Source organism: Malaclemys terrapin, chromosome 1 (genome assembly GCF_027887155.1).
Source record: "Malaclemys terrapin pileata isolate rMalTer1 chromosome 1, rMalTer1.hap1, whole genome shotgun sequence".
Classification (NCBI taxonomy): Eukaryota; Metazoa; Chordata; order Testudines; family Emydidae; genus Malaclemys; species Malaclemys terrapin.
This window is the reverse complement of record NC_071505.1, coordinates 245,066,091-245,086,152: the sequence shown is the minus strand read 5'-3', so window position 1 is coordinate 245,086,152 and position 20,062 is coordinate 245,066,091. Positions and strand designations below refer to the sequence as shown.

At 41.2% G+C, this 20,062-nt stretch overlaps 1 protein-coding gene across 4 annotated transcripts in view; it reads left to right on the top strand.

The window, feature by feature from the left end:
• ARHGEF7 (Rho guanine nucleotide exchange factor 7) overlaps window positions 1-20,062 on the top strand; it is a 192,538-nt gene that overhangs the window by 135,451 nt on the left and 37,025 nt on the right. For all 4 annotated transcript variants that reach the window (XM_054011294.1, XM_054011286.1, XM_054011311.1 and 1 more), the window contains exons 10-15: window positions 8,684-8,822; window positions 9,905-9,964; window positions 11,582-11,728; window positions 13,350-13,436; window positions 17,952-18,030; window positions 19,830-19,969. In XM_054011294.1, the coding sequence (XP_053867269.1) occupies window positions 8,684-8,822; window positions 9,905-9,964; window positions 11,582-11,728; window positions 13,350-13,436; window positions 17,952-18,030; window positions 19,830-19,969 (652 nt within the window). The remainder of the gene's footprint in view (window positions 1-8,683; window positions 8,823-9,904; window positions 9,965-11,581; window positions 11,729-13,349; window positions 13,437-17,951; window positions 18,031-19,829; window positions 19,970-20,062) is intronic.

Genomic DNA, 20,062 nt, shown 5'->3' with positions numbered 1-20,062 from the left:
AGTTTTCTGCAATTTATCAAAGCTACTGGTCCTCAAGAGGACTAAGTCTATGCCAAGTTATAAAAAAACATTTAGGATATTCTTACTGTAGCTAAGACTTTTTAAAAGGATTATTTTAATTGTTAAAAATGGTATTTTTTTCACTTTCATAAAATTCCAGAACTGTTGAAGGATTTTGTTCTATCTTTAAAAAAATATAATGATAAAAATTGACCTTCAATCAGGAAGAAGTTCATCCATAAAGGTCAATTTTTCATACTCATGAGCATGCAAAAATACGGGTTATAATAGAAACCATTTTACAGCATTCATTGTAGCATTTGTTCCAGTTGAATGAAATAATATCAAGATCATACGATAAGCGTCCATCCAGTCCTTTTGAAGGAAACATTAGGTAGCTGGATTCTACTGCTTCATATTTCAAAAGAAATATCAAGCTGTAAATTGCAGTGAGCTGGTATCCTGATGCCAGTTAAAATTCAACTAAAGTGTTAAGGGATGCAGATACAGTTGAGGTGAACACTGCCAAAATATGTATGTTAAAACACCGCTTTCCTATCAGGACATACATTGGCTTTAATTTCCTTGAATGTTCAGCATGCAATTCAGACTAGCGTTATTGAGTTAACTCTTCTAGCCCCAATGCCGAGAGCAGCTCCCCTTGCTGTGATTTTATTTTATTTTGGTCACTCTTATACTCTCATCGATGAAACCCATCTCCTAGTGTTTAACATAGTCTGAAGTCATGCCAGTTTTTAAAGAGTGAGGTCTTCAAGCCTGATCCTATTAAGGCTAAAAGGAGTGTGCCATTTACTTCAGTGGGAGCAGGACTGAGACCTATATATGTGCTTATTTTTTCGTCATTTATGTCAGATGTTGAGAATGTCTGTTGGCTTGCTCTCAGTCATCCCTCAAATCTTGGAAGGGAGGTTCCATAGAGGCTCAGAAAGGAGGAAGGCTGCAAGAGTTTTGAGGCTGCATCTATGTTTTGAAGAGATGGGGAAGATTTATAAGGCCTGATCCTCTAAGGTGCTGAGCACCCTCAATTCCCACTGAGGACAGTGGAAGGAGAAGGTGCTCTGCCCCTTTCAGGGTCACGTTCATTTCAGGCTTTAGTCCAACAAATGAAAAAAATAAGTTAATTCAGATTTCTTTAATGCACAGTATAAAAAACTGTAGTGAGTCCTGTTGGAGGCATTTCCAACATCTAGCACACTCTTCACCCGTTTGATCATCCGTTTCCTGCTTCATGCTGGTGTACCCTCTTTTAGTCACACCAACAGACTTCTTGCTCTCTGGAAATCTAGTATAGTCTGGGTGAAGTGTAATTTTTCAAGCATCAGTTGAAAAAAAGAGAGAGAGCGAGAAAATGACAAGATTTATTTTAAAGGTACATTGAGTGGAGTTAACCTGCTGTTTGCACCAGCCATTGTAAATTCCAGTCTGTATCACTTCCTGTTCATGTTCTTCATAGTTTTCTTCTTAGTCACGTATAGATAGCATCAGCATGAAAAGAGGCTTTTTGTACAGTTACAGTATTGAAATATAGGATGCAAACAATAAACGACTGTTTAAAAAAGCTTTGGGGTAGTTTCTCTGTCTTTTTTTTTTATTACTTTCATTGTGAATGAAACAGTCTTGTTCACATTTACAAAGCCACAAACATACATTGTTCTTCTTTTCTCTGAATTCAAAGTACTAAAGTAGTCAAAAATAAACCATTGAAATAAATGAAAATAAAAACCAGAATCCTAAATTTTCATGAATGAACGTGCAAAAATGGGGGCAATATTTCGTGTAATGCATGCTTAAGTTTGACTGCTGGGACATCTGTTCTTGAGTTGTTGCTTGCTTTCAGACAAGAACTCTCACTTTTCACCCCCTCCATTAAGTTTGGACAGTCTAAACTCATCCTGTTATTCTGTTTCAGTTGTGGGAGTGTAACTTTATCCAGGCATTAGGGTCACTAACCAAGGTAGTATTCCTCCAGTGAATACCGTTCTTTGTGAAATTGGGCCAGTGTTCTTATATGCCAAGGCTTATTTCAGAGCCATCAGCTTCTTTCCCAGGAATAAACCTAACCAGGCTTTTTCTTAAAAAATTCCTGAGTCTTTGTTATGGGGGGAATTTATCAGCTTCATTTTTTTTTTTTTAAGCTCTACAAGTAATATGTAAGCTGACTAAGTACAAGCTTAGAGGAAAAAATATTTTTCCTGTAATTTTCCTGTTTACATTATATGTTTGACAGTTCTTTACATGTAGTCAGGCCTTGATCCGGGAATTTTACGCATGTGAATAAACCCCTTAGCTACTCTCACGTATAATGTCAACAAGGGAGAGAAAAAATTATTAAAAATAGGAAATTATGATTATAAAACTACAGGGGTCTAGATGCAGGTGTCTCACCAGAAACTTCAATCTTTTGATACTGATTAGATTTTTAAAGGTTGCAGTCAACTTAGACGTAAATAAGTTTGATGAACTCTCTGACATGAAGACTATGTTGGAAATCAGTACTTTATATTCTCCCTCATTTCCCCTCTTCTAGTCTGCTACTCTTGTCTCTCACTTTTAGTGCCTGCTAGCGTCCTCTAAGTTCCCTTCTTCCTCTCCACCTTATCCCTTAATGATCTTGTCCGCGTCGCTTCATTTCAGTGGGAGGCTGCTTTGAAAATCCCATCCCTATAGGGTGGACCAAGGGTCGGCAACGTTGGCACGCGGCTCGCCAGGGTAAGCACCCTGGCGGGCCGGGCCAGTTTTATTTACCTGCTGACGCGGCAGGTGCGGCCGATCGTGGCCCCCACTGGCTGCGGTTCGCTGTCCCGGGCCAATAGGGGCGGCGAGAAGCGGCGCGGGCAAGCGATGTGCTGGTAAATAAAACAGCAGGTAAATAAAACTGGCCCGGCCCGCCAGGGTGCTTACCCTGGCGAGCTGCGTGCCAACGTTGCCGACCCCTGGGGTGGACATTTATGTATTTGGAAACATTGTTAGATAAACAGAAAATTTCTAGCTCCAGGGGGAGGTATTTGAATGTATATAGAAGTAACAGTAAAGTGAGGGATATTTAAAGATGCATATTCAATGCCTACTAAGTAGCATTGGCTTTGATGAGGCTACTTAGATACATTACTGCACATTGATAACTTGCTTGTCTTCTTGTGAAGGAAGGCGCAGGGGGAAGAAGCAGGGGAATGGAGCAAAATAATAAGAAAAAAGGAGACGGGGGGAAAGTGGAGGTAACGAATGGAGACATAATTGGGGAGCGGGAAGGGAATGGACAGGAAAAATAGTCAAGACATGGCATTTGTTTTATTGGAGGCATGAGGGGATGTGTGTGGGCCTGGGGAGGAGTCCAAGCCACCAAATCTATTGTGAGGGAAACTCCAGAAAAAAAGCCCAAGGAGAATTAATGTAAAAAGAAGCAGGGAGCTGGAGTTGGACCTTAAATGGCCTATCCATAAAATGAAGGAAACATAACCTATTTGATGGGGGGAAGGAGTGATGACATCTTTAAAAAGAAAAATCGCTTTAAGTGTTTATTATTGTGTAATTGTTCTGAAGAAATATGAGGGGCATAACCTTAATTTAACATTAAGTATGTGGGTGCCAAGTGTGATATATGTACTTAAACTTGTGAACAATGGACTGAAAAAAATAAAAGAATTTTTGCTCAGATTAAAAAACCAAACAAACGAAAGTTTACTTTATTAGATAGTGAATAGCGCATAATCTCAAAATAAATGGAAAAAAGACAGAATAATATTTTCAATACAGAAAATTATTTAATATCCCAAAAAGAAGCCAGAATCATTATTATTGTAAATATGTTTAGCTTTTTTCTTTGCCAGTGCAAAACTTAAAATGAGTCGATTTTCAATGGTAGATGAAATTATCCTTAATTTAAAGCTTTTAAAAGATATGCAAAACAATATCAATTTTTTTTAGATATTGTGACTTCAGCTTTATTGGATAATGCCTGTCAAGCATTTGCTGTATTTATACCTTACATCCTCACCTTAATAGCAGTTTGGATAAATCTGTGGAGCTCGTACATTAGTTACTCCAAATAATTGGAGCGTGGAATACGGATAAGTTTGAGTCAGAAAACTCTTTGTACCTCCTCCGCTTTGTGTATCCCAGAGACTGCAAGCGTGCAGGCTGATGTCATTCTCTAAGCAACAGTCCCAGAGTAAGGAGCTCTTTCGAGAAATTCAGCACTAGAGAACTAGAAGCTGTAAGACTTAGGTTCATTAAGTGAGCCAAGGTCTTGCTGTAACGTCAGAATGCGATGTTTATGTGCTGTCCTCAGACCCCTCAGCAGTGAGAGTTCATGTTCTATCTACTATAAACAAAGTTCTGCTTCAGAAGTGTAAGTTTAAAAAAAAGTCTTAAAAGTGCATGTTTAGCTCTTGGTTTTTGTGTCTGATATATTATGTAGCTTTTTCTGCCCTCCAAATTTCTATTGGCAGTCTGAAACTTTGAGTGATTCTTTCTTGTTTTAGCTTTTTTCTCATCTGTTTTGTAAAACTGCCTGTTTTGTAACCGTGGAGTCTATTATGGAGCTATACGTACTAAGGTGTGAATATTGATAAATTTTAAAGACAGAAGTTGTAGTGCTGATTTCTAAAAACATTGCTAAGATAGCCTTAGTTTGAACCGCAGACCTTAGGCTAGAAGTTGTAACGATCACTTTATAGAACAAAGGCCTCCAGTATGCTTTTATTCATATACTAATTCAGTAAAATGACACAGGTAGCATATTGAAATAACCCTATTTGTTGTTCTTCAAAAAGCAGGTATTCGTGATCAGTTATTCTGAATAAATCATAGGTTTGATCATTTAGCCTTTTAAAAAATATACATTATTCCAAAAGCATAATTGTTACTTTGTGCTCAGTTAAATGATGCTTCTTTTTGTGTGTGCTCTGCTTCTTAACTGTGTCATTCAGTAACTATAGAGGCGATACACTGTGCTAAACTTGTAAGTGCCAGTCAAAATTGCATGATATGACAGAGCCATTGTCTTTGTCAAAACAGCTGTGATCTTGAGCTAACAGCATTGATTTTAGTTCTCATGATCCGGTGGAAAAAGTAAATAAAACTGATGTATGACTTGCAGTTTGTTCCCCAGCTCCAGTAGTGTTGTGTTCCAGCATTGAAAAATATGTTGGATAAACAAGTCTTATTTCACTGAGAGTAGATTGTTCTATTATCTGAATGAAGTTCCATTTTGTTTGCATGGTCTTTATCAGACATGAAGAATCCAAGGATATTCATGAAACTGCACATGTAGGAGACTCTTTGATGGGCTTGAACAGACTCCTAATAGGGTCTGCATGCTAGAACGTTTTTGTCTGAATAATTCAATGTCAGTTACATTAAAAGAATAATGATGTACTCGTTTTTTAAAATCCTGCTGTTTGTACAAGTTAGCATGACAAATCTTACAAGACTAAAGTTTAGACAAGTATTGTGTGAAAGAAAACATTGTCATTTTAGGAATGTTAGGAGCAAAACTGTGTAATTCCATTATAATTATATCTATTAACACCACTCTATTAAATGGTCTTTTGATGCGTCCGTTAATACACGTATTTTTCCAGGTTTTGAATCTGTTTAAAATTGGTTTAGGTTTAAAACTTGTGTTCTCATGCTTTGAGCAAATAAACTGATGCAACACTATGCAAGGTATCTTTTGTTTTGAAGAACAGAGACTAACTCGGAAAATACTGTTGAAGTCAACAAATACAGGAAGGAATCACAAAGCATACAATGGAAAAAGTTAAGGATAATATTTGTCTTTATTTCAGGGGTCATGGGTTTGTATGGGGCAGTATTTCATACTGGCTCTTCCCCAATACCCTGCCAAATCTATGGCCCATTGAAACCTCCATGGTGCCAAAGTCAGAAACAATTGGAACAATAGTATTTTCTCCCAAAATATTTGGCCAGCACAAGGAGCAGAAGTTTGTGTTTTGGTGGTGGGAAAGGGATTCAGTGATCATAATTGCTCTACAGTAAGAGGACCCGGTAAGTAAGGGACATTGTACTTGAAGATAGATCAGCAAATATTATTTATATTATACCATCAAATGTAAACAACCGTGTGCAGTGCCTATAATGTGCTGAATGATGAGGGGCAAGGATTTGTGTATAGTATAGTCTAAAGGTACATGTTGGTGCTGTACAGACCAGTACAAAATAGCTAAAAGTGTGGGCTGTGATCTTTGTGATTGGAATGCATCATGGAACAGATGAGATTTTTTTTGAGGAGCAAAGGGAGGCTGCCCAAACATTGAATTGGATAGTGTTACATGAAGGGGGGTGGAGTAGCAGACAATGTGAAGGAAGTAATTTATAAGGGAGGAGCAGGACAAAGAAGGCAGATAGCGTTCATAAGTGGGGAGAACAAGATCTGAGTAAAGAGGTAAATAATAGGTTTAAACATTTGTCTGATATTCAATAAAGGAAATAGCTATCACTTTGTTCATATTTAGATAAAGGTCACTTACGTATAGTGCCATCCATGGGTATGCCTAGCATTGTCCAGGCAAGTATGAAGACATAAATTCCATTTGGAAGGGAAATTATACTGAGTCTAGAACTAGTAAGTAACAAAACTGCTGGTATGGAGAGGCTATAGACTTTCCATAGCTGCTAATGTAAATTTTACATAAGATCAATTTTTGACAATCTCACCCTTGCTAACTTGTTTGACTTTAAATTGTGTTGTAGTTGGGACAGGGATTGAGCCTTATTTTTGTTTGGAAAACATAATGGCACATCTTGAGTACTATCAGATACAAATAATAATCAGTTACTAAAATCAGTGTGATTTTATGCCAGGTTAGACAGAATTGTTCTGGGAAGTTTAAGGCAGGTCTGATGAGGCATTCTGGAGATTCACATATTAAAATCAGGTAGCTCTACTTCTTGAAAATGTTCAGAAAGTAGTTTTATTTAAATTATATATCTGTTTTGCCTTGTTATAACTCCAACGCAGTTTGGCCTTGAAATCCCTCATTAGTCTGAATCTGTTGAGGTTTTTTTTAGCAAGGACTTGTTTGTTCCTTTAACTGGTTTTGAGAGACATGGGGAGTTGATGATGCTGCAGGTCTTGAACCCGAACCCATGGGGTTGTCAAGCGAGAACATTACCCCCTGCCAAGGGTTCCGGAACTGGGGGAGGGGGCCATGGCCCATCCACTTTTTTCTACAGTCCTCCCCGCGCTAGTCCCCCCTGGCCAAGCCGGCAGCTGGAGCCTGGCTGGGGAGCCTGGGCAGCATGGGGCGCTGCACCATGGACTCTCCACCTGCCCAAGGTGGGGTAGAGGGGTGAGAGCAGCCTCCAGCCCATGTTCCTGCCCCGAGCCCCCCACCCAGGGCAGGTGGAGGGTCTGTACCACAGCTCCCCACAGCTGGCTGGCCACGTGGCTCTTACCATGGCTGGGCGGCAGCTCCAAGGCCCCGTCCCCCAGTCAGAAACAGGTCAGGGAGAGCCGCACGGGCAGCTGTAGGGAGCTGCAAACCCTCCACCTGCCCTGGGTGGGGGACCCCCGGGCTGGGACATGAGCTGGGGGTTGCTTTCAGTCCCCACCCCATCCCAGGCAGGTGGAGGGTCCACGGCTCCCGATCAGCTCCGGCTTGTGGCTTGGCCGGGGGCGGGGCCGGAAGGGGCCACAGGGGGAGGGGACCCTTAACCCCCCCACTTTTTGGAAGGCTCCACCACAGCTGCCCCCTGCTGCAAGATCACATGAGGGAACTGATCTAACACCCCAAAGGCAGAGGCTACACCTACTGTCAGCTGGGTCAGGTGACCAGCAACAGACTGCTGATTGGACCAGGCATAAAGCTTCCTGTCTCACCTCTAGTCTGACCCGCTAGTCACTAGGCCAGGTGCTGACTAGATTATTGAGACCAACTTTCTCCTTTCTTGCCTGCTTTCCTCTCCTTGCTCCTGTTATCACACCTTGATTCTAGTTCCTGTCTCCTCACCTGGTTTCCGCTTCTTGCTCCTGGTTCCTGTGTCCCTTCCCTAATTCCAGTGACTTACTCTGGTCTGATCCTTAGCATGACTTCTAACCCCAATTCCAACCTACCCCTTGGTGTGACCCTGGCACTGACACTTTGTGTGGCTCCTCACTCTGACTCTGGATTCACCCTTGATATCACCATGACTTCTGACTGTGACCCTGACTCCACCCCGGCTCTGATCACTAGTTCAGACTGCCCAGTTACAGGACCTGACAGGGACTAATTAGTTATTTAAAAGAGATTCATTTGGGAACCCCAGTAATTCCCAAATCCACATGTCAACTTTCAGGGAATTTAGGTATAAAACATTACAGAGAAAACATAAAAATAATAAAAGAATCTGCACGCATGCTAATAAGCTTATCAGAATTCATCCGAGCTCTCTCAAGCGCTCTGGTAAGTGTAGTTTTTTAATACCCCACCCTAGGGGTATCCTTGTATTACAAGTTCATCAGAGTTTCATCTCGAAATGCTAAACAATCAATAAAAATACATATTTTGTATTTGAATTACTTCTGGTTTATTTTCATCTCTTGCTGGCTCAGGCAAAATTCCCCTTGAGCAGAAGGATCAGAATAATCAAAAGTCTAATTTATTTTTCATCTGTTGATAATTAATTCTTCATTTGTTTAACTATTTTGCATGTGCAGTGAGGAACTAGGAGAATTTATGGAAATGAAAGGTGCCAACAGCCCTGGGATCCTTGTATTGACCACTGGCCTCAGCAAACCTTTCATGCGCCTGGATAAATACCCCACGTTACTCAAAGAGCTTGAAAGGCACATGGAGGTATATCTTATCAGCATTTATGTTCCATCTTAATGATGATTTGACAACAGTTATTTTAAAGGTACATGTCAAGCATGTTGGGCCCCAGATTGCAGATTGTGTTCCTTGTCTCTCCTTCTCTCCTTTCTGCCTTCTGAACAGTACTCCAGTCATTTAAAAGAAAAGCTGGGGGGCGGGGGGAGGTAGAAAGCACTATCACTCATAAAGTGATAGTATTGGAGGTACTGGAACACCGTGAAAAGTGCCAAAATGGCGTTCCGGCACGACTTGAGCCCTGCTTCTAAAATAAGAGAGGCAGTAGGCTTAAAACTCAGTGTAATCAGATTAACTGAAAAACTCAGTAAGCGTAAAGCAAAACCCACCTAGGAATCTGAATTTCTCACTGATGGATCTGATCCACAAGATCTCCAGGTGGATTGTGTTCTGAACCGGTCTCCTAAAAACTGTAATTAAGACTATTCTAGGTTTTATCTTACAAAAAAGAATTTTTTTTCCATAGTAATGGTCTAGTCGTTCAAACGCTCGCTGCTTGATCTAGTCTCACTTACTTCTGTTGGACTATGCCTGACAATGAGACCTGGAAGTGTTCTAATGTGGTGGTGTTTGAAGGGCCTACATTTGCATTTAAATGTTTTATTTAAAAAAAAATTGAGGGGGTGTAGTTGGTGTGTCATGTATATGATTTGCCAGCTCTGATAGTGTTCTATGTGAGCATAACCTGAAAAGAAGAGCGTGGTTTAACTGTGACAATAGGAAAGGGCAGAAACATGGGCTGGAGGCTGCTCTGGGAGTACTAATGGCAGAAACTTAAGTTTGCAAGTAATCTGTTGAAATCTAAGTCAGGTATATTTTTCCAGACACTGTCTCTTGGGTTCATGAAAGAATAGCATTAGTAGTAACATCATGAGAGTTTCTGCATTCTTGCTACAAGTGTTATATCAATGGAAGGAGGCAATGAAGAGGGCATAAAGAGGAGAACAAAAGGGTTGTTACAAAGTTGTCTATACTGTAGTTACTATGCCTCCTAGGAAACATTTCATTACCATCACCGGGAATTACAGTACTATTGTTTTTGTCTTTAGGATTATCATCCCGATCGACCAGAAATTCAGAAATCTATGACAGCCTTCAAAAACCTTTCCGTAAGAATTCTGAAGAGTAGATGTGTATTTATTTGGGAGAATGCTTGCTAATTTCATGCCCTGTAAAAGTTTATATTTTGACATGTGAAATCTTTAGAAATGTAGGGCTTGCTGCTATGCTCAGGCATAGTGAAGTGTGTGGGAGGTTTCTGCTGGCAGCCTGTTCCAGCTCCTTCATTCTTGTTTGCCCAGCCCCACTGGAAAGTAAGGCAGTACATTAGCAGCCCTAACTTAATATCAGTTGAAAATTAGGTGTAGCAGAGCTTTGCTTTACCTCTTCCCTTTCCAGTCCACTCCTTGCTCCCAGATCATCCCCGTTTTAGCTTTACACCAGAAGAGGCCTCAACTGCACCAATAACTTGTCTCTGGCCTCCTCCAGCCACTTTATGGCCTCTTTGTGCCACTTAGGGAATGTGGCGATAGTGGGCTAAGAAGTCCAGCCTATAGTGTACGTCCCTAGTGCAAGGGCGCTAGAGTAAAAATGAGCATTACATCACTGAAGCCCAGAATGGATGAGCTGAGAGGTTGGGGGATTAAGACCTGTCAGTTCTAACATGGGTATCCAAGCAAAGAAATAAGAGGTGTGGTTGTTAGTGACATATGTGTGCAGCCCACTAACACTTTTTGTCAACATTGTGTGTTTCCTGTTGGATGGGGCTGCGCCATTAGTGTGAAATTGTTATATATATTTTGTGGCCACTGTGAGACGTGGTGTCCCTTTTTGTGGGTGCTGTAAAAACAAGTAGGAGGAAACAGTCCCTGCCCCCAAGAGTTTCAGACCAGATGAGACAAGTGGGAGAACGAACAGCAGAAAGGATAAGGGAGGGAGTATGAATTAGATCTGTATTCCTGCTTTCTGCTGGGCTAGCCGGTTATTGTTTGGGAGTGAATAATAGACATAACATTAGAAGCGGCTCTATAGGAGAGCCTTGAAGAAGAACAAGGTGGTGACTTTTTAAAGGAATGTTGAGATCATTAAGTTAAAAGAAAAGTACACCTCGACCCCGCTATAACGTGACCCGATATAACACGGGTTCGCATATAGCGCGGTAGCAGCGGGGCTCCGGCTGCTGCGGGGAGTCCAAGGCCCTTTAAATCACCTCTGGAGCCCTGCCGCCGCTACCCCTGGGCTGCGGCAGTGGGGCTCACCGGCGATTTAAAGGACCTGGGGCTCCGGCTGCTGCGGGGAGCCCAGGGCCCTTTAAATCACCGCTGGAGCCCTGCTGCCACTACCCTGGGGCTTGGCTGGTGATTTAAAGGGCCTGGGGCTCCCCGCAGCCGGAGCTCCAGGCTCTTTAAATCACTGCTGGAGCCCTGCCACCGCTACTCTAATATAACGGCTTTTCACCTATAACGCGGTAGGGATTTTTGGCTCCCCGCAACTGCGTTATATTGGGGTAGAGGTGTAGTAGTTTTGTAATTAACAATGTAAATTTTCAAAAGGTACTTTAATGTAGTCCACTGAAAGAAATATTTCACACTTGAAAGCTTTGTCACTGTGCTTTATTTTATACTCCAAGCTGAGCACTGAGGACAAGTAATTACTTCTGCTGATACTGACTCCTAATACAGTTCACACAGACACCACCTTATTAGCACCTTCCCTATCTTTAACAGGCACAATGTCAAGAAGTACGGAAAAGAAAAGAACTTGAACTCCAAATACTGACAGAAGCTATCCGCTGCTGGGAGGGAGAGGACATTAAAACACTGGGCAATGTAATTTACATGTCCCAGGTCATGATTCAGTGTGCTGGAAGTGAGGTAACGCAGTTCAAGTTTTCATTAAATATTTTTCTGTTCCTCTCTTGCAAGTACAATTAACAATGAATAATAGATTGTACACGGTAGAAACAAGAAGACCACTCCAAGAAAAAAAATATAGACTGAGCAAATTTTATGTAGTATTTTGTTTAACCTAAGTGCCCTTATAAATGGGGGAAACTACTTTAAGATGTACAAGCTCAGCTAAAAGCTGACTAAATCGTATAGCCAGATAGAGTTGTTGGAAACATTATAAAGTCTTAAGGGGTCGTAAGAGAGTCCAAAGTGCAAATTAAAGAGAATTTTCTCTGCATATTGGTTACATTAGAAAATAATTTGCCACGGTAGCTATTACTACTTGTAAAAACAATTTGGAAATACTTATTTTATGTTGCTGTTGTCCCAGACATACTCCTCCTTGGTTGATGGGGTTTTTGGACACCTTCCTCAAATATTAAATATTAAAAAGACAAAAATCAGGGGACTGAGTGACTCTGGGGAATTGTAATGCCTTTCACCTTGAGGTCATTGGTTTAATGCCAGCTCTGCTTTGTAGTGATTGGAAATCTTTACTTTCTGACCCATGTGCAGTGTCCTATATAAAATAATTGAAGATCTCTGTCTCAATTTCCTAATACACAAGCAACCATATCACAAAAGCTATCACCATAGTTGACACTAATTGACAGGCTTGTTGGCAGAGAGGCCAAAGAACTGACTGGATCTGAATTATGAATTACTCTCTAGGGGTGGTCTCTGTGTCACGATTGAGGCCGGACCTATAGCCAGCTAAATTGATGTGGGAAGGCAGGGGAAAACTCAAGGAGTGGGGTTGCAAAGTTTTCGCATAGAAAAATTTAAAATATCAGATGCACTATCCTGAATTTTAGAAGATTTTAAAACCATTTAAAATCAAAGCTTGCACCAAAAAAAGTAATGGTACAAATCCAGATTTCTGCCGTAGGGGAACTTGCCACTGTAGCAAGTTAGGTTCTTTTATAACACTCATAAACATACGTCTTACCCAACAAAACCCCAGACTCCCTCAAATACTCTGTTTTTTCTCTTATCAAATGCATATGAAAACATTGGGCTGGATCCTCAGCTCAGGTCGCTTAGCTTATTGGCCATGAATTTATAAGTAGCTATGCATTTTATCCCAACTGAGGAACTGGCCCATAGTATACACAAATATTCAAAAACTCCATTTAGAATACTTTGGATTAAGAGAACTTTTTGGAGCGGCAGAGAGGGAAAATGGTAAATATTTTGCTTAAAAAGAAAGACAACTCCTAAATAGAGATAGTTAGCCTAAATGAAATGTCTCATATGCAACAGGAATCCCTTGAGTGGCAGTGTAGTCAGTTGCTACTGTTGAGGTTTATTTCTTCAAGTAACTTGCATTATAAAAACCTGAATACAAGAGCTTGTCACAAACTTTTTTGAACAGAAAATTGAGTGCAGTTTGACTCCTCTTATTGCTAAGTACATATAGGTTTAATTTTGCTAAAAGTACATTAGTATTGGTACTACACCAGTGAATGTTTTAAATAAAAAAAAGTTAGGGTCTACTGCATTATATTTATTTTATTTTTAATTATTTTCTTTGTTTTTTCATAAGGAAAAGAATGAAAGATATCTTCTTCTCTTCCCTAATATTTTGCTTATGTTGTCTGCCAGCCCTAGGATGAGTGGCTTTATCTATCAGGTAAAACAGATGTTTTAAACGTGGTTATTTACAGCAAACTTAAAAAAAGCTTTCTAAACTTCCTTTCACTTCTCTTTCTATATGTATTCAGTATGTATATGTACTCTGAGAGACAGAATTGTCCAGCTATTGGGATCCTGGACTGAGAGTCAGGAGATCTAAGTTCTGTTTCTGCCACTGATCTGCTATATGAACGTAGGCGAGTAACTTCATCTCTGTCCTACTATTTCCCTACTACTGATACTTTCTTTTGTTAAGTGCTGTTAGATTTATAAAGGAAAACGCGATATAAGAGCTTATTAATAATAATACATAAACTGTTAAGCATCCAGGTTGAGAAGTCAAGCACTCAGAAGTCAGGAAATGCCAAAATTAAGATTGCCCATGCAACTTTCATTCAGTCTCCTTACGTGTATGCATTATGATGCAGTCTTTAAGTCTATAATCACATACTTTTTTTTTTTTCCAGAAGTCCCCTTTTTCATTTAGTGTTTTTTATAGTCCACATTCACAGTGTGGCCCCAGGCCTTATTTAACGTTCACTGTCCAAATTCTGAATTTACTTCTGTCCCTACACCAAAATCCCCTTCCCCATCCTTCTTCAGGGACCCATCTCATGAGAGTTTTCTCAGATAGGAGATAGGCTCCCATCTTCAGCTAGGAGCCGTATACCCCTTCCCTCTTCAAGGTTTCTATTTGAGATACTTCCTCGTTCCCAAGAAAAAGGGCAGATAGACCCATCCTAGGATTTCAAACTACTGAACGTCTTCATAGCTGTTTGAGATTAAGGATAACCATCCTAGTCTCTACAATCCCCTCCCTCAACAAAGGCGAGTTCTCAATTTGAAAGAAGCCTATTTTTATATAGACATTCACCCTGTCCAGAAGAAGTTTCTCTGCTTTACGGTGGGCCTAGATCATTACCAGTACAGAGTCCTTCCCTTCACTGTCTTGATGGCCCCAAGGACATTAATGAAGGTACTCTCTGGTAGCAGCATACTTCCATTGCCAGGGCACCCCTCGTGTTTCCTTATCTTGATGACTGACTTCTCGCAGAGTAATCATCTCAGGAAGTCCAGTGGACAGCACACTCCCTCCTCAGCCTCCTGCAATCCTTAGAGCTTCAAGTAAAGCTAGAAAAAGTCCACTTCAATTAGAGTTTCTCTGGGCTTGACTTCAGTCAGAGCTTACTTACCTCAGGACAGACCTGATGATGATGACAGACCTCCTTGCCCAGCTCTGACTGAGTCCCCAGATGACAGCTTGTCCTGTCTGGTCCTTCTTGACCACATGGGTGGCTGCATGTACATAACACCCTTCTCCAGACTCCTTCTTCGTTGCTTTCAGGAATGGCTATGCACAGTATAAGTGAGTTGTGAACCCTCAGATCGTTCTGTCTTCTTTCACCTGGTGGGAAAACGAGAAAGTCCCCTCTATTCCTTAAAGAAACTAATCACATGCACCCTTCCTACTAGATTGGGGAGCACATCTGGACAACCAAGTAGCGCAAGGTTCTTGGACCCAAAAGGAATCTGAGCTACACATCAGTCTACCTGAACTTTGAGTAGTGCAGGAGGCTTGCAGAAGGTTTCTGCCTTTCCCACATTTCCATTGTGTTCTGGTCATGTTGCACAACTTAACTTAACAGTTTTATACATAAACAAGTGCAGGGGGTAGCAAGGTCTGCCCATGTTTGCACAGAGGCCATCAGGCTCTGGAATCGGTGCCCCTGACACCAGGTCGCCCTCTCAGCAGTGCGTTTTCCCAGAATAATGAACACCTTAGCAGATAGTCTCAGCAGACATTTCCACAGGCAGCACTATTGGGAACTTCACAGCTCAGTGGTACTGAACATCTTCCAGCTTGGGGGGGGTGGGGGAGGAGTCACCGTCATGGGACTTCTTTGCACTCCAGGTAAACAAGAAGTATCCAGCCTATTGGTCCTGTGCTATTCAAGGGCACATTTCCAGAGGGGATTCATTTCTGGTTCAGTGGTGAGAGTCACTAATGTATTCTTTCCCTCTCGCCTCCCTCTTACTTTGAGTCCTGAACAAGTTTAAACAGGACAAATTGATAGTGATTCTGGCAGCACCTACATGGCTGAAACAGTTTTGGTTTACCAACATCCTCCAGATGTCCATGTGTCCATGCATCTGCTTGCACAGTTGCTGAACCTCCTGACTCACGATGAAGGCAGAACCATCCATCCCAGCCTGACATCCATCTACCTAGCAGCTTAGTGTTTGGATCAGCATCAAGCAGGGAAACATTGTGCTCAGAGGCTGGTCAGTTCATTCTCAAAACAGCAGAAAGGCTTCCACAAGAAAATACTATCCTGCCAAGTGGAAGAGATTCTCCATCTGGTGCATCGCCAGGTAGCTCCACTAGACTCTGGAATCCGTGCCATCTTGAAATATCTTCTCTCCCTCAAGTCACTGGGACTATCCATTAGTTTGTTGCACATGCATCTGGCAGTGATCAATGCTTTCCGTCCTCTGACAGATAACTGCTTGATATTCACCCACCCTACAACTATGAGGTTTCTAAAAGGTCTAGTCCGAACCTTCCCTCCAGTATCAGCACTGAATCCTAACTGAGACCTCAGTCTACTTCTGTCAGCACTTACAAATCTGCCATTCAAGCCCTTGGCCCCTGCTCCTTTAACATAAGAACATAAGAAAGGCCGTACCGGGTCAGACCAAAGGTCCATCTAGCCCAGTATCCTGTCTACCGACAGTGGCCAATGCCAGGTGCCCCAGAGGGAGTGAACCTAACAGGCAATGATCAAGTGATCTCTCTCCTGCCATCCATCTCCATCCTCTGACAGACAGAGGCTAGGGACACCATTCCTTACCCGTCCTGGCTAATAGCCATTTATGGACTTAACCACCATGAATTTATCCAGTTCTCTTTTAAACTCTGTTATAGTCCTAGCCTTCACAACCCCTTTCCCCATCTTTCCATGGAAAGTAGCCTTCCTAATGGGAATTACTTCTGCTTGGAGAATAGGGGAGCTTATGATGCTTATGGCAGACACTCCCTATATGGTGTTCGTAGGGATAAAGTGTCCCTAAGGTTACTTCTCAGGTTCATCACAAAGGTTCCTCCGAATTCCACCTGAATCAGACCATACATCTACTGGTGTGCTACACAAAACCTCACATCACTAGAGAAGACAGAACTCTTAATTCTTTGGTTGTTCGTGGACAGTCTATCTGCAGTGGACAAAGCTCCTTAGAAAATTCCCAAGATTGTTCATCTCCTTCACTGAACGGATGAAATTTTATCACAAAGGCTGTTGAAATGGATTTGGGGCTGTATTTGGCTGCGTTTTGAACAAATGGAAACCCATCCTCCTCAGGGGCTGAGGGCTCATTTGAATACAGCGCATGCTACCTCTGTAGCTTTTTTCCAAGGTTCACCTCTCCAAAAATCTGTAGAGTGGCAACATGGTGCTTACTACACACCTTTACCGGGCACTATGCAGTGGTCCAGGTTACCTCAGCAGGTATATCCTTTGATTTGTATTCCGTCGTGCAGCACGGGTCCTCGCACCCTCCTCCTCAGTGAGTACTCTTGTGAGTTGCCTACGGTGAATACCCATAGGGACCAGCATTTGAAAAAGCAAAAATAGGTGAATATTTGTGGAATTTCCATTTGTATATATACCTATTTACACTGGAAACCTGATTCTAAGAGTTAGTCATCCAGTTAGCACACAGAACATACCATGTGGCCTATATAGCCCATCAAAAGAGCTCAAATGTTGAATACTGAATACTTGAATGAGCTACAGGCCAAAAATTATGTGCAGAAATTATTGAATCATCTTAATTTAATAATAAGTAAACATGAGAAAACTGCAGTCTGCTTGCAGACCATTTTAGGTCAGAAAAAGAGGTGTAATTTGTTGACTATGTTATTCACTGTGAATTACATGCCCAGTTCTGTTTAAAACCTTGGTACTCTTGCATAAAGTGATGTTATAGCCTTTGATGACAAGAAGGGACAGGTCCTCAGTTTTACATGCTATTAGAAAGACACCTCCACTGTATCATAGGGTCTGCTGGCATCATGCTGGTGTCTTGGTTCAGTACTGTCTCAGATAGAAGTTCCATCTATAGTACTGAATTATCAACTTCACTAAGTATGGAACATGGGTGGAAATATGTGTTCCTAGTAGGTCTCAAATCCACAGATGGTCAAGGTCCTCTCTTGGTGAATTTGCATTGTAATGTATTTATATGCACTACCCATAGCTTGGGCAGATTTCAAATTGACTCATGATATTAAGAACAGAAGTTGTTCTTGGCACAAAAAGCTATGTAATTTGGTTATTCTTTTTCCATGGAATTTTAAATATTATTGCTGATCTAATGTGTATGTTTCAATTTACTGGTTTATCATCTGTTTGCCTGTTTGAATTAAGCAGATTTTAAATGTATGTATGTTTAGCTATTAAACATCTTTGGGTTTTTAAAAGAAAAAGAAAAAAACATGTTATGACTTTTCTAGGGAAAACTGCCAATGACCGGAATGACCATCACAAAGCTAGAAGACAGTGAAAATCACAAAAATGCATTTGAAATAGCAGGTAATGTTCATGAGCATTTCTATTGATTTGTTTTTGTTTATCATAGAAACATAGGGTTGGAAGGGACCTCAGGAGGTCATCTAGTCCATCCACAGCGCTGAGGCAGGATTAAATACAACTCGATCATCCCAGTTCATACCTGTTCTTTAAAACCTCCAATGACGGGGATTCCACAGCCTTCCTAGGTTTAAAATTTAAAAAAAAAAAAAAAGCCTGCCCATCCCGGCTGTGTGTGCCCTTGACACTCAGTTTATTTTGTATAATTTTAACTCCACAGTTCTCTCCCGTGTTCCCCAAGCAGCACCTTTTATATTAAGCATAAGCTCTTCCCTATGCCCCTGTCCCCATCAACACAATTGCCTAGACCCTCACAAATCTCTTCTCCCCCTCTTCCCTTTAAAAGCAAGGAAGAAAAGACAAGCCTTGCAGCCTGTCTCTAACAGTCAGCAAATTCAGGCTACTACTTTGGACCAAGAAAGGAAAAAAATTCTAGAAGGTCTCTAATAGAGAACTTTCTACCAGAAGCAAACTCCCATCACCAAGGGGCCTCAGCTCAGGTTTCTCCACTGGTGGTTTGTCATGGGGAGCGAGGCAGTTGCTTAGGTATATTCCTGGCCATTTATTGTTTTATAGGTCAACACCAACAGCTTACAATTTCCCCAGAAACCTAAAGGATCCAGTGCAGGTTACTGAAGACAAGTTTTATGTGCTCCCAGAAAAATATACTGTATAGCACGTGGGCTGCTCTGCTGAATTCTGCACCTGCTTCAGTTTCTGGGTAAATTTAAGATGTAGCCCCAAGTAGATTCTATTGAAATAGTTTAATCTCAGGGGGATGAAGGTGTCACGAGGGTCACAAGGTCTACAGCCAAAAGAATGGTTACAACCTCCTGGCTATATGACGAGGGAGAAAAAGCCAAAGCTAGTTATTGCTGCTGCCAATTGCTGCTTTCAGAGGCAGCTGAAAAATCTAACCTCACATACCTCGTAGCAAACCAGAACAACTAAGGACCGCCCACCCACCCTCTCGCTCACTCTCTTCTCAGATAGCGGCACTGATGTTGTCCTCATAATGCCCTCCAGTTGCTTCCCCCCCAGGTGATCAACTCTCACCCCAGTTTTATTATCTAGATTAAGTGTCAGGCAGCCAGACTGGATCAGTTCCCCCACTCTTCCTTAAACATTGAGTAGTGCAATCCACTGTTCTGGCCAGGTCAAATGAAATGGGGACTTTAAACTGTGTCATCCGCATGCTGAAGATTCAGCAATCCATGTCTCCTCACTAACTGTGTGCCTTAATCTTGTGGTTCTGTAACTGTATAGAGTTTAGGGAGAAACTATAAGGTTAGATGATATATGCAGAGTTGTTGTAGCCATGTCGGTCCCAGGATATTAGAGAGTCAAGGTAGGTGAAGTAATATTTTTTATTATTTTATTATTTATTATTTATTTTTGATTGCTTGATTGTTTGTTTTTGGTGGAGGCGCCTCATCTGTGTTTCTCAATAGAGACCAAGATGACTTTAATTGCTAGATCAATTTCTTTGCATAAACTTTCCTAAATAAAGATTGCAAAATGGCCTGTGTCTATAAAGACAGACATCTGAAGAAAAATCTATCACAGTGAGGAAAGGGGTTGAAATATCATTCCTTCGGACAGAAATTACACTTTTAAGTCTTTGTTCAGCCCTTAGGTACTACAAGGATTCAGTGCGTGACAAAAACTGATTACTATTTTTGTGTTTCTAAAGAATAAAAAAAGTTGTTTTTAGACTTTCTAAATCGTGTGTTTTCTTCTAGGAAATATGATTGAGCGGATATTAGTATCATGTAACAACCAACAAGATTTGCATGAATGGGTGGATCATCTGCAGAAGCAAACCAAAGTTACAACTGTTGGGAATCCCACTATTAAACCTCATTCTGTGCCATCTCACACCGTAAGAAATACTTTAATCATAGGGGCTGAAACAAGTATTTGCTTGAGTTGTTAGGAGAAAGATTATCTGGATTATAAATCTCATACTACTATG